The sequence below is a fragment of the Anopheles moucheti genome, chromosome 3 (assembly GCF_943734755.1).
Source record: "Anopheles moucheti chromosome 3, idAnoMoucSN_F20_07, whole genome shotgun sequence".
NCBI lineage: Eukaryota > Metazoa > Arthropoda > Insecta > Diptera > Culicidae > Anopheles > Anopheles moucheti.
In genome coordinates, this window is record NC_069141.1 from 45,154,591 (window position 1) to 45,169,408 (window position 14,818).

The 14,818-nt window shown below is 39.0% G+C and overlaps 2 protein-coding genes across 2 annotated transcripts; one reads left to right on the forward strand and one right to left on the reverse strand.

The window, feature by feature from the left end:
* Positions 1-212: 212 nt before the first annotated feature.
* LOC128304199 (PITH domain-containing protein GA19395) lies at positions 213-1,097 on the forward strand. The gene is made up of 3 exons (XM_053041360.1): positions 213-458; positions 529-755; positions 841-1,097. Exons 1-3 carry the CDS (start codon positions 264-266, stop codon positions 1,049-1,051), a joined length of 633 nt encoding a protein of 210 aa, XP_052897320.1. The 5' UTR covers positions 213-263; the 3' UTR covers positions 1,052-1,097.
* A 199-nt stretch (positions 1,098-1,296) lies between these two features.
* Positions 1,297-8,670, reverse strand: LOC128301257 (uncharacterized). The gene is made up of 6 exons (XM_053037640.1): positions 8,620-8,670; positions 5,707-6,107; positions 4,457-4,805; positions 3,990-4,384; positions 3,798-3,919; positions 1,297-3,703 (listed from the first exon to the last, which is right to left on the reverse strand). The coding sequence occupies exons 2-6, from the start codon at positions 5,990-5,992 to the stop codon at positions 2,930-2,932; spliced, it is 1,926 nt and encodes a 641-aa protein (XP_052893600.1). The 5' UTR covers positions 5,993-6,107; positions 8,620-8,670; the 3' UTR covers positions 1,297-2,929.
* Between the last annotated feature and the right edge of the window lie 6,148 nt (positions 8,671-14,818).

The following is a 14,818-nucleotide window of genomic DNA, read 5'->3' on the forward strand; positions in this document are numbered from 1 at the left end:
TGATAACCGGCACGTACTGATGTTTCAATGGCGATTTTTCGTCCTTGATTGGTCTGACTCGGATTCTGAGAAAACCATTTCAACGTTAACTCAATCCGTAGCATAAACGAAAATCCACCGTGACAGCGGGAAATGTAAACAAAGGTCTACATTCTGAACTGTCATCTTCTATTCTTCAAGTGGTTGTTTATGTTTCGAGACAAGCTTGCATAGTTTCGTGATTAAATTGTTGTGATAAAATAGATTTTTTGAGCTAGTCAATAATGTCGCATGGACATTCGCATGGTGGTGATTGCGGGCATGAAGCATTGGGCATTGAAAACGAACTGGAAATAGGTATACACTACAGCTTGTACGAGAAAATTGATATGCACAATGTAGAATGTTTGAACGAGGAGCTGGAAGGATCCGGAAAAACCGTATTCAAGCCGTACAATGAACGTTTGAGCCATGACAAGGTACAAAGTCGCAAGATGGATGTTAAACAAATAGTATATTGAGGCTAATTGTTTGTTACTATACTTCCAGTTCGTAAATAGTGATGCTGACGAGGAGCTGTTATTCAACATACCATTCACCGGTAATGTGAAACTAAAAGGAATCATCATCATAGGGGCGGATGATGAATCACATCCAAAGAAAATGCGTCTATTCAAGAATCGCCCTAAAATGACCTTCGATGATACGGCTGCCACAGCCGATCAAGAATTTGCATTGGAAAGAGATGCAAGTGGTGTGATTGAATATTCCACTAAGTAAGTACATTTACAACGGAGTTTGTTGACAAAGTTCGGCCTATATCAATGATCGCAATAATTTTACTCTCTTTTCGTACCTTAGAGTGGTAACATTTGCAAACGTGCATCACCTTTCATTGCATATTCCTACCAATTATGGAGGCGATAGTACCACCGTTTATTACATAGGATTGAAAGGAGAATTTAGTGAAGCACATCATCACGGTGTGACAATTTGCACTTATGAGTCACGCCCCAACGTTTCGGATCATAAAAATAATGTGTTTGATTCCGTGAATCATCAAATTCAATAATGTAAATGCGAAGCATCGTTACCTGTTGGGAAATACATGAAATGGCATCTGGCAGATGTACGTCTGTTTGTTGGTGCACGACAATTTAAGTACTGTGATAAGATATCACAGTTACAGTATACACAGTTAATCGGTACTACTGTATAGAAAACGTTCCTTTACAACCCACTAATACAAAAAGTAAAATAATTCTTTCCATTATTGTTCATTGTAATTAATTTATTTTCCAGGTTATCATCTGCTTTAGTGGCACTACAACTTTCATAGGTCTATGCCTGCCATTTCTGGCTTTTCTTGATTTTATTTATTTCATAACGTAGCTGGATAGTCCGTCCACGGATCAGAGACTTCGGAATCAGTCATGGGAAAGTAGTCCTGATGGGATTTTGTGCTGGTCATATGCCATTGTAGTAGCCATTGATAGTGCATAACTTCTTGAAGGGATGGGTCTGCCATCTGCTCTTCCGGTAGTAGCTTCGATGCTATTGTATTAAATTGCCAATCCTAAACTGACCAGTGTCATAAGTCTTTAACGGTTTGTTCTTTGATGTCATTGATCTTAACAGCTTCTAAACATTCCAAATGGTAGATCAAAAGCTTTACCAGTGAGCATTGGGTCCGAAAAAATGGGTATGACCCCAAATAACAATTTTTGAAAAAGTAATGCGCTACTAAACAATGCAAATGCCTTCTTTTCTTGAGAGTAAAATGCCATTAATAATTATTTTTATGAAGTGTTTATTGATTTCTTCTTGCCAATGTTTAAAAAACGTACAAAGTAACGAAAGTTTACTGATATATTTGAGTTGTTTCCCAAATTTGTTAATAACAACACACATCATATTATGATGATGCGTCTTAATGGTAATTGATATTCCGTAACTTAGCTTTTGATATGTTTTTGATGTTAAACGAGAAAAAGGTTATTTCATGCAATCCACTAAAATGGTTGTTTAGAATCACAGTGTGAAAATGATACCAGAGAAAGGTGCCGAACAAATCCATCTCGAACATGAAACGAAGAATTCAAATTGTACAGAAATAAATAGAATAAATAGAGAAAAACGTTGTTACAGAAGAAGATACAATGCATTATTATTGCACTTAACTTAATGAGATGCCTGTTTCTAGTACCTAGCTGAATGTGAAGTTCACGGAAATTCTGATCTCCTGGCACGATTTAACGATGCAATATGATGCGGGTCTGCTGTTCAATTTACAGTTGTTGAAATGTTGCAAGCACTGGAATAGCACTGTTTATTGAATGAGCAGTTTACTGCCTCGTTACTAAAAAAGGCTTCATCTATCTGGCGAGCAGATTATTGTTCATTTCTACTCTATTTCATATTATCATACCTGTTCCCCATGCTTCAGGGTTGCCACCGATAGGCCTTTTGAACCTAACTTCTTGGATTACTTTACAGAACGATCTACAGATTAGTAACCGATACTGTTAGCTGATAGTTTTTTGATAATATATTCTACACTATTGTTCATTAAAGTTTTAGCTTTGCAACTGTCACTGCTAATTATCGTTCAAGTGTGCTTACTGTAGTAATGATCAAATTCAATGACTTTTCTTCACCGCTTAAAGTTCAAATACTAACACCACTAATAGGCTTCTATTTGCTTGCGTATGGAGTATGAACTGCAGAAAAACACAGAACGCACAGAGAATTTCTAAGGAAACTTAAAACGAATGTAGCAAACATTCCAATTAGCGGGACAGCTTTGTCGTCCGTCTACTAAATAGTATTTGCTTACAGCAGATTGTACACTGCGTGAGGAAAGATAACATTACTCGCGGGACATAAAACCTTGTGTCACGGGAGTGCACAAATCGATGAATAATGGGTGAATGTATGATATGTATGATATCTACTTCTTCGGGTTGTAGAAGTATCTCAAAGGAAGCGCTTTAGGCGTAATGATTTCATCATCCTGAAACTGAGAGCTGTCCTCGTCGCTGTTGCGTTTGCTCGATTCAGTAACTTCCAACGGCACTAGCTCAACGTCGGCATTGGTGGTGAGCAGACCGTATAGCGATCGAAAGGTGGTGGTTGTCGGTCGATCGGTCACTGGTGGGTTTTGTTCGGTTGTATAAGCATCGCTTGCCCCGATATTGTCCGGAACATTTTTATCCACGTTCTTCAGATCTGTAATTGCCTTAACTTCATCCTTCAGTAAATCGGGATAGAGTACATCGTCGATGTAGAACATTGTGCCCAGGTTGTACACAAACACTTCCGACTCCACAATGCGTGCAGTATTAACCCGAACAGTGTTTTCAAACGATCGTTGAATTTTGACGGGCATACCACCAATCGTGTCAATCAGCTCTCCATCTTTTAGATCGCGATCATACAATCTGCCCCGAATGAAATGGTTCAGCAGCATTTTGATGCCCTTCTCGGAGGCGAGCACACTGTCCGGTAGCAAATCTAAACTGTAGCGTTCAAACGCCTCGTCAGTTGGTACGAAGAAGGTGTAATTGGAGCCAGAAATGAACTGTGCGATTTCTGCCGTATTGAGAAACCGGGTGATTTGTGTGAACCGTGTGTCACGCTCCAGGGCTAGGAATGAGTGGGACAGAAACTGAGCTCCAAACCAAGGGAAAGCCAACAGGGGCGGTGTTTCTTTATCCTTATGCATCTGTGAAAAGTCGAGTACGTGTTGAAAAATCCAAGAAAGTGTATAACATAGGTTGTGGATTGAAAATTATGATTCAGCTTTTTCAACTATTTACCTGATGCAAGCGTGAGACCACCGCTTCCGAAACGAAGAGCACTTCGGATAGTATGAAAACTTCGATACCATTCGAGAGGGTATAATCGGATACTATGGTAACATTGTTCACATTGGGAGAAGCTGGAAAATGTGCGGTTAACAACCAAAATTACATTTACTCGTTACAGAAAACAGGTCGTATTCGACTTACGTTTGTTCTTAAGTACAATATACTCTCCACCAAGGGTTTTATAGCGCTGATCACCGTGAATCACCCGAAGATCCGCCATGCGCAATGGTTGCTTGGTACGAACGAAGTGATTACGTAGCACCATTTCCGTAAACTCTTGCACACTGAACGGATAGAAGCCCCAGTCGATGGGATGCCACCGTTGGAAGGCCGTATCCGATGGTATGAAAACCATGTACGAGCTGTCGTCCATCAGGTTGCTCAGGTTGGAACTGGAGAGAAAGTGCTGGAAGACCTTGGTTCCCGATTTCATGCCAGCCAGAAAGTTCATCAAATGTTGTCCAATTTTGTTTTCTTTGCTTGACGCAAGTTCCTTGGTGGCATTTTTCATTTCCAGCCTCTGTGGTTCGTTGTAGCTGGGAAGGGATAGAGCAGAAATATCATCAGGAGGGAGGATCTTTATGACCGGTACGCATGTCAATCCTTACCGGTTTGTCTCTTGGATATTTCGTTTGTTGAATTTATTTGAGGACGAACTCTGAATGTCCGATTCCGTCAAGTTGCCAACTATGAACACCAAACTGAGATGCTCGGTAATGTTGCGCTTGGTGAGTACCTTAGCGCTTTGGTTAATTTCATACGCCATCAGCATATCGAAGCAGGACAGATTCACATGCACAGGATGCTGGTTTAGATTGAGATAAGTGTTTTGATCTTTCACCTCTACCAGTGCACCAGGAACAACGTGCTCAAGCAGGAATTCTCGTATTTTTGGTTCATTTCCACCGAAAACTGTCTCGTCTATTTTATCCGGTACTATTAATGTAAATGGAACATCTGTGAATAGAAAAAATATGGAAATGATAGTAATAACGTTCGGGGTACATATTAAAGATTACTCTGGTTGCATCTTTATATACGAAAAATACGATCGGAGATATGAACAGATATTATACTCGAGACGGTCAGGTAATTTTGAGTGATTTCATGGTTTCCCTGCATACCGTCCTACATGCGTTTTGCAGCATTCTAATATATGACTGCATAAAGCAAGTCGTGCTGGCAAAAGCCGTTGTCCTTTCTAAGACTTGCTTTCCTTGATGAATGCATTACAGCTTGGAAGGTTTTGGAATTGTGATGAAGTGCTGTTTATTGATTTTTCCTCACCCTAGACATTGAACATATCTTAAGCGACTTCTATTTGATTTCTCGATAGCAATATCAAATCATTCAAAAAGAACTGCCGCTGTTCGAATGCGTTAACGGAAGGCGCATTAGAATTTAAACCATTCGCTTGCTCATAACGCCAAAAACGAGTATTCTACGTCACCAAATCAAGGCGTAGCGTTACACCACTGGCCTACATTATTGTGTGATCACGTTATCTGGTCTTAAAGGTGACCCAACCACTCGGCATCTGCGCCAATCGTTGTTTCCCGTACTGTTGAATGTAACGTGTTGGGGTGGAAGCGATTCAATGCAGAAATCGTGTAAAGAATAATTAATCAAGAATGGTTGGTTGAAACTTGTGTACCTCGATTTAGCTGGTTGAATTCGTACATCAACACACGGAACACATCAACACAGAAACTGAAAAACAAGCGGCGTGGAAGTGTAGTAATTTGTTTCTATTTTTAAGCGATGATATATATAACTTTAATAACGGAAATGTTAAACTCAATTGATTGGAAATGGTAATGCTGATAGTAACTATAGATAATATTCCAGAACTACTCACCTTTAACCGCGTCGTATCCTTTGATTCCGGTCACATGTTCCTTCCACAGTCGTGCGAATCTGTTTGCCGCTGCACGGTATTGTTCGGGAACACTTTCGCCGAGCTGGATCGATGTAAAATCGGGCAAAATTTTCTTTCCTGACGCTTCACGATTGATGTAACTGACGACCGGTAATTCATCTTCGCTCGCTTGCACATTTGTTGCAAGTTGAGCTGCAAGGAAGAACGCGATGGCCACGGTAACACGTAACCTGGCGGCGACTTTCCGTCTGGCACTGCTGGCCATGGTCTTTTCTTCGTGTATAGTTTTTATTTTGGTGGTTGTTACGACGAACGATTGGCACTACGATGGGAGTGTCACTTTTGTATTGAATGGTTGTTGTACGGTGTCTAGCAATGCACTGGAAGGTTGAAGAGTTACAATTATTCTATAAAGTGTCTACATTAAGAATAAGGTCCTGCATTATGGTTGATCACATGCTACTTTTACTATGCCACAACATCAAACGGTAAAACATTCCATCCTGTGACGCATGTTGCCAGAATCTCAGTCGGAAAGGACCGGCAAACGTTAATAATTTTTCAAGCGACAGAAGAAACAAGTTTTCCTGTCAGGGCGACCTCCATCACATTAACCATTAGCATAAACGACCATATTGCTGGTGATCATGCTATGTTGGTGATGCAACTCTTTGTAGGTCCGCACCAAAGATGCGAGGAAGTGCGTAGTGTGTATTTCATTTACGGACTTATGCTGAAGGTACTACGGTGAGCTTCGCAAGACGCAAGACGTGTCTGGTGCGACGATCACCGATCCTCGATGAGCAGCGCCTGTTAGCGGTGGAAGCAGGGCTTTGATTATGAACTTCAATTGAATAATAGCGAACGATGAGCGCGCCCGGTTTAGTGGGAATGTACGATATTGTGCCTGCACTGCAACCGTTGTCGCCTGGTCGGCAATATCTCCGGGAGAACCGGCAAAATTGCGAGAGTAGTCTGAGATCGTTTATTCCTACAGTTTGCGAAAAAAACTATAATTGAAGATGTAGGTTCTAGCTATACTTTATGTGGCGCTGTACATTAGGTGCACTCGTCGAATTTTAAATATATACGTTATCACTAGTACCTTGCGTACCTCACCGATAATATCGCTTAGAATCACTTAACGAATATCCACTATTGGTGTAGGCTCAAGGGGACGGTACGTTCGCCAATTCAACTGTTTGAAATATTCACTTGTACCATATACGCTAAGCAAAGTCCTTCTACTACTTCTCTGAAGGTTGTTTTTACAAGTAGTGTTGCACTATCACGCATCAGGGATGTATAAAAAGAGCACACGTCCATTTGGTGCAACTATTTGAGTGAATTAATTAATAGACGGACATTCTACACTACCATAAATTAGTCACCAAACTCGCTATGCTTTCAATTCACTAGGGTGCGCGTTCTAAGCAGAGCATAGAATGTTACGCAGTACTGAGCTGGTAGCTCCTTAGCATATCTGCTTACTTTATACCATACTGTCGACACTGGCCTATCACTCCGAGAACAAGCGGCATGCGTGTCTGCCTGCGATCACGTTTAAAACTGGACTGAAAAGTTGTTGCAAGTGCGCGCTGGATTTTATACACCGTGCGTGGATTCTCGCACGGGCTAGCACACAGCAAAATGTGTCGATGCGTGTCGTCACAGACAACGGCAACGTAACTGTAGTACACTGGCAGCGAAAGTGCGAATTTTTGGACAAAATGATGGCACGTGGTACAGCGAATCGTACTAATCGTTCGTGGTAAAAAGCTAGGAAATTCGAGCGAGTACATTCACACGTTGGATGTGGTGTGTGCGGTGACTCAATGCAAGTACAATCACAGGCTCGATTGCATTGTATCACCGCAAAGAAAGTTAACCTTGAAACTTTCTAGCATTTACCTTGTCTCGATGGTAGGTCGACAAGCATGCTTTGTAGTTATAATCTGTGCATCCAATCTACTCCTTCGTTCATTGGGTGAATGAAATCGTAATGAGTTTTGCAAACAGTTTTACGATTGAACTGATGATCAGAACTTTACAACAACTCAAGTAAATTGTTTATCGACTAACGTATCGAATCGGAGTTAGTTGGATCGTAATGGAATGAAGATTTCGTGTTAGCAATATTTCTTTTAATGAGTTTTCTTACATGGGGGATTTTAGAAAAGATTTATAGTTTTACTAAAGTACAGACAAAGTTCAGTGAAATTTTCAGGGTAAAAAACAATATAATTTCATGTTGCATAAATGAGCACATAACAACACAAGGTTGCATAAATCGATATCAGTTACAATAAAGGAAAGATTTTGTTTATCCATTTGTTTCAAACACTTACAATTGCACTTTCTGAGGAAGTATCTGAAAGTGAATGTGAATGTGAACACACTGATGTAATTAACGCTCAGATGTAAGATGCTATGTTAATCGGTTCAGTAACTCAACAGCAACATTACACTGACAGATACTAAGAATCGACTAATTAATTGTTCACCACGAGCTGCAACGCGTGCAGTAGAATCTTAGTCACAGTATGTGAACGTCACAGTTGCAGCATCACAACCCTCCCTCGTGCTCCCGCAGTGAAATGGAAGGTGATGATGATCTAATAATAATGTACACCGGTTTGATGGGGACTCCTACAAACCGGATTTGCCGAAACCGGATCCTCGGTAATGACCGGCGGAATTTCAGAACTAATCTGAAAATTATATACAGTTATGTGAAGATTTTAAGAACTCGGTGGTATTACGCACGGGTTTCGATTGGTGGTAAACTTATCGCATATTTCACGACAGTCGACTGGCCACGGTTTAAGTAATTAAGTTTTCTTCCATTGATAATTTGCGACTGCAAAACTGCACTCTCACATTTGCACCTACCAAAATGCTATAAAGTTTTGGCAACAATCCCAGCTCACTAACCAGCAGACCACATTTTGATTGTAAATATTGCACCGCAACTGGAGGCGTTGTGTTTTGGTTGGCAGCAGATACGTTTACTTGCAAAATGCTTACAACTTTCAGCGATGCGATTCTTCTCGCACTTTGTAAGACAATGACTGAGAGCATCCGTCTACGCTCTGGGAGCCTCGCTGGAGAGAACTGTTGGAAGCAGTTTCATTCATTGCGCTGTCGTGCTGCCGCCGGTTCCTCCATTCATCCTACACTTTGAATTGCACCTTACCGGCGTGCAGGTGAGCAGAATTTACGGTGCAGTTTCGTGCCCTCCAACTAAAAGCACTGGCATTAGGACATTTAGAGGAGGAGTTTTCCTGTTAACGTCCTAATGTGCATATTTATGACATGTTTAGGGGATGTTTCCTCAAAGTTATCTTCTACCATATCCCTTTAAACGATACTTTTCGTGTTAAAGTGTGAACTTCTGAAATATTCACAGAGCGTTATCAAAAGTACGTTAACTATTTAAACATTTCGTCTACATCCACTTTTCCATGCGTTTTTTATACACAAGATTGCCCAAACCTCAATGTTGTTAAACATCTAGCAAAGTAGTGAACATTGCAATTTTCTGCCTAACTTTGCACCACATTGCAATGGAAGTTGATTGTATCGAAGCACATACCACACGAACACATTGTCAAACGGGAGCTGAAACCACAGCTCGTTACATTTGGTTTGGTTAGGTTTTCCATTAACATTTCACAAAGTACATCTATTTTTCAGGAATGTTTTTGTGCAACTTTGAACCCACGAATTACCTCACAGATGCGTTATAAGCTGTGAATGTAGGGACTTGTAGCAGCTTTTATCATTACGACCATCCGGTCGAGAATCTGAGCATTGTTGCACGTGCGCATGATCGAACGAGGTCTTGTTTGTAGGAAAGCTAACAACAAAAATGGTTATGTGCGAAGATGGTGCTATTACAGAGAGTATGAATCTGCGAGAGGATTTCATATTTAGAACCTTCGTGATACAAGTGTCCAGGATTTTCCTTTTATAGTAACGTAGCACTTTTAAGTTTATCTACTAAACTAAATGTATATTGAATGAATAATATTTTTTGAGGATGTACATTTTTTTGTTTTAATGTGCCGATATCCAACCGTGTGTAATTTCTAATGGAGAAAAGTCAGTGATTTTAACAAAAAAAAAAACGGTCCGGCTGATATTTGCTGCCAGTCCTGTCGTGTGAAAATCGGCGCCGCCAAATTTTCATTTTTACATCAACTTTTAAACTAATGGTTCCTTGCAGTACATATTAAATTACAATTCTTATTTATGGTTCGTTAGTTAGTACACATAATACGGGGCGGCCCGGTGGCATGATGGCAGCGGAGCCGGTCTTCACACGAACGGGCCGGACCAAAATCCCATCCGGACCAATTCCCCGTAGCAAGGACTGACTATCCGGCTACGTAGTAAAATAAGTCGATACGGCCAAACCGTTCCAATGAAACAATAAAAAAGTTAGTACATATAATTATAGTAATTGTTCAATCTACACGTTACACGAGACACAAAAAACAGATATAAAGAAAACACCGAAAAAATAATACTATATGCGTTATGTACATCCGATGAGGTCGGCTAAAATATAAATAGTAGGAGGTCGTCAGTAGAAAATCATCGAACAATTCAACTCGTCAAGTCTTTTTAAACCACGCACGTGGACAGAGAAGGCGTATAAGCTTAAGTCCAGAGGCTGTGACGGCGTTGATGCGTGCACCACAAAGGCCTCACGATTCTCGACCGTAATCAGTTAAAAGAATTCATGCATGAGGTCACAATTGTTGTGGAGTTGTGGCGTCACATAACCAAATACAGGCAGTCCCCGAGATAAGCGGTTCCTATTGTATACGCGATATACGCGGTTCTTGAAAATTTTACAGCTGAGCAAGTTTATGGCACAAAATCTAAGCAAAAAGGCGAAAATGGTTCGAAAATACTATTGCGTGTCATATAAATCATTTGTTTTTAACTAATTTTCTTTCCAAAAATAACTTAATTCGCTGATTAAATTAAGTGCAGAGAAGGAAGTTGACTCTGTGATTTTGAAGCATAAACGAAATTGTACCAGGATTCGACTTACGCGGAAATTCGAGATACGCGGATTTTTCCCAGGTTATAATAACCGCTAATAATAGGTCCGCTATAACAACGTTTCACGGGGATGATTTTACTCAATTATGATTTTTATGTAAATATGATTTTTATGTAACATTTAGTACATAAATGTAGTTTAAATTAGCTATCGAAACTAATTCAAACATTAGAGATATCCCGGTGGCATTACGCAATCATTTCCCGAGTTACGCGACACTCTAGTTACGCGAATTCAATATACGCGAATCATAAAATTTTGCCAGTTCGCCTAATTTTGTATGTAGAATAAAAATTTTTTATTTGTCAAACTTAAAATTTTCCCAAAAACACGTTACCATTCATTGTTATTAACAAAAGTTTTGATAGAAATTTAAACTAATTGTCGAAACAAACGTGATAATATCAATTATTAATGTACTTCATTACGTGAAAGGAAGAAATCGATCCCTGAATAATTAATAGAAACGATATTATAAAGGGAAATCGAGTTGTGCATTATTCGCGTAACTCGGGAAAGACTGTGTAAGAGCAGGTGTCCGTCTGGAACAGTATTTTGATTTTTGAAATCAATTAATCTCTCGGTGCTGCCCATCACTAACGTTGAGAGTTGTAGCGCCATCTATATCTGAAAAGCGAATTGGTAACAGCTTAAGCACCTAATACACGTTCACAATCTTTTTCAAAGGCAGTCTTTTTTTAGATTGGTTCAGAATTTTATAATGAAACACAATTCAAAAATTCCACCTGTGTCAGAAAATGGAAAATAAATAATGATAAATAGTTATATTAGGACAATGTTGGAATCCGGTTTTATACATATTTCATATGTTTTAGATATTATTTACGCTTGTTTAGATTGCTTAAGCATTTTCAATCCTTCAGTAGTTACTTGGTGCTTCTGTTGGATATTTCATTTCATTTAAAGTGCTTGCTTATTTATCCGACGCTACAGTCGCTTCTTGTTCTTGGTCTACTGCAGCAGTAACGAAACAGTTAACCACGGTTTAACGCCTTCGTTTGTCAATCCAGTATCCCAGCATTTCTGGCAGACGCAGCAACGCCGTTTCAATTTGGGCCTACCATGCCTCCTCTGTCCTCTGTCTGTGTACGGACTCCTCTGTAATACGCTAGGATCTTGAAGATCCTGTAGGCTTTCCTACCCAACTGCTACTCAGTCACGTATTCGCCGTGCACAGCGGAAGCCTGTGTCACCATATATCCAAGCTTAACTAAGGTGGGCTAGTCTACCTGTTCTGCGGATGCTTTGTGGGCTACCTGTGTATCGGGGTTACAACCTGTCGCTAATCTGAACTGTCACGAGGTCCTAAAGATGTACTGAGGGCTTTGATTGCAGGGCCAATCATTCTGTCTCGAATACTGCCAAAACAGATAACATTACAGCAATTACAGCGCGATTCCGGGATTCGCGATGTTTTGGCAAAATGAAAGTTCATAGTTAATCAAATGAATTTTGCGAAAGTCAGTTCTCATAACTTGGAGACGCAATGAAAAATTGAATAAATGGAAAAGTTTTCAGATAATTGGGTACAAAATTTGATAAACATTCAAATTCCTCTTACTTCAATGCATTTTAATTGCGAAATTTTCTAAGACCCCTTACTCATGATAATTTTTCTACTCTTCAATACAACATTACAAAGTATAAACGATATTTCAAAGGACATTGGATGTATTAGAAAACTTGATATGCGCTAAAGCGGTCGGTTCCAAACATTAGCGTAAAGCGGGGAGCAGCTGTACATTAATATTTTTCAAACGTACGCCACAAGGATCTTACGACTGTACTAGTAATTTAATGTTAAGCTAACTTAAGGTATTACCAAAACAAGGGATTCGGAAGAGTCTTTTGAGTTTAAACATAAAAGGATAAGTAGCTGAAAATTAACAACCTAAACAACTTAAAAACTAAGAGCATAAAAATTGTTTCATCTAACAGGTTACTCAAGATATTGAAGATATTGAGAGCCCCTGAACTGCTAGCGATAAAGTAGCATAAAACGGAGTAAAAGCTTAGCCCGATATCTATACAATATAGTTACAAAATTTCATATAATCTTCAGTAATAAAAAAACGGAACGGAACAAAAAATAACGGAACAAAGAAAAAGAACAAAAAGAAGGATTAGTGTTGTAGAGCGGGGTCTTGAATTGTCATGCCTTCATGTTCTGTTCAATTCCTCGTATCAAGAATCAAGACAACGATACGATGAGTGACATGTATTCGAATTTTTGTGAGCTAAGAATAGTTTCCTACCTACTGTATTAGATATCTTCATTGTTAGTTACATGGACTGTTTTATTCATTATGAATGTCAGGCTCATGTCATGAGTATCGAATTTATGTAGAAGAACGATCTCGGGGTGTTACGACAATTCATACAATTATGCCTACCATATGTATGGTAAAATGAATTAGCAAATAAGAATGGTATGTTGGTCGATCTTCAAAACTCGTAGTCAGTATTGGAATTTTCAATTGTAATATTACTTCAAACATGGGTGGATTATTTGTTTACTACCTGGTGTTAAAATAAAGTAGAACGCACTGGAAACGCAAAGGTGAAATGTTTCTAAAAATACCACCCATTCAACAATACGTCATATTTTGTATTTTTATTTTATCCCAGGACCTATGTACGCGTAAGATTCTACAGACAGAAAGCAATTGGTGGTCGTTTCAACGTTTCGATGCAATGCGCGCAAACGAAGCCATTTAGATGCGCCGTGCGCAACCGGTTATTTGAGCAGGTGAGGCGAGAGTACACGTTGAAAGCAATCTCGTTTTTTCTCGACCGCTCGCTGGCACATTGCGTCTAGTGAGAGCGAGTATAAGCAAACCACAATGGTGCAACTGCGAATATATCACAAGACTTGTGAGAGTTTGTCTCTTCCTTGCTTACTTACTGTAGTTTACTGTGTTACTGGGTTGTTATCTATGCAAATGTGAAAAATGTTGTGTTAGATGTAATAATGTAATAACACATCCGATAATATAATCGAAGTATTTGGAAGTGTTTATTAAATACCGTTTCGAACTGGGTTGTTATCTATGCAAATGGAAAAAAAATGTTGTGTTAGATGTAATAATGTAATAATACATCCGATAATATAATCGAAGTATTTGGAAGTATTTATCAAATACCGTTTCGAATGACAATGGGGCAACTTCCATGACTGCTAACTGTACATAATATTTATTATTATGTTTAAGAATAAAACAACAAACAAGAAAATAAATTGACTATTTAGTTAATGTCTGTACCTAGATTGAGCAGAAACATTTATAAAACAGCTGCACTGATCAATTGTACTTCATAACAGTTACAGTACATTTATTTATTCATTTAGTTACTTATTTACTAAAGGATTTATTTATTTATTTATTTAATAATTTATTTATTTTTTTTTATTTGTCCATTTATTTATTTTGCTTCTGAATTGTTCTAATGAATGAATATATTTTGAAATATTAAGGAAGGAACCATGTACTGTTACCATTTTCTGTTGAACTAGAAATCTTCTTTTAAAACAATCCTTGAAAACCCCTGTAATATTTTCCTCTTCGGAATCTACCACACATGTTCTCTTTTTTCAATGTACTACACCCCGTAAGGGATGACTAATGTTCACGTTGTGCACTGGAATTGCTCTCCTTGTCTGTCCGGATTGATTTTTTTATGTATAATCGTACACTCAGTATGTACGCACACATGCTCTGGTCGAATGGTGGCATTTTCCCCGATTAGCTGACACAAACGAAAGACAGCTGTTGTTCATCAGCTAAATGTTCATCGTTGGATCGAACGGACAATCCTCATGAATGCTAGCTGTAGAATCCGATAATTTGAAGTCTTGAAGGTAACATGCAGTTGCTTTATTTCTCAATAATCTGTAGCACATCAGCTAAACATCTATTTCGTAAAATATAAAGTTCATAATAGATTTATCACTTGGCGAAGTGCCTGAGGCCAATAGAAGCAGATAATAGAAGC

Excerpts from the sequence above, each read along its gene's own strand:
- LOC128304199 (XM_053041360.1), top strand. The coding sequence starts at position 264 with ATGTCGCATGGACATTCGCATGGTGGTGATTGCGGGCATGAAGCATTG. Across the intron at positions 459-528 it reads AACGTTTGAGCCATGACAAG|TTCGTAAATAGTGATGCTGA; the intron begins GTACAAAGTCGC and ends CTATACTTCCAG. Across the intron at positions 756-840 it reads GTGATTGAATATTCCACTAA|AGTGGTAACATTTGCAAACG; the intron begins GTAAGTACATTT and ends TTCGTACCTTAG.
- LOC128301257 (XM_053037640.1), bottom strand. The coding sequence starts at position 5,992 with ATGGCCAGCAGTGCCAGACGGAAAGTCGCCGCCAGGTTACGTGTTACC. Across the intron at positions 4,806-5,706 it reads AGGATACGACGCGGTTAAAG|ATGTTCCATTTACATTAATA; the intron begins GTGAGTAGTTCT and ends TTCTATTCACAG. Across the intron at positions 3,704-3,797 it reads TGGTCTCACGCTTGCATCAG|ATGCATAAGGATAAAGAAAC; the intron begins GTAAATAGTTGA and ends GACTTTTCACAG.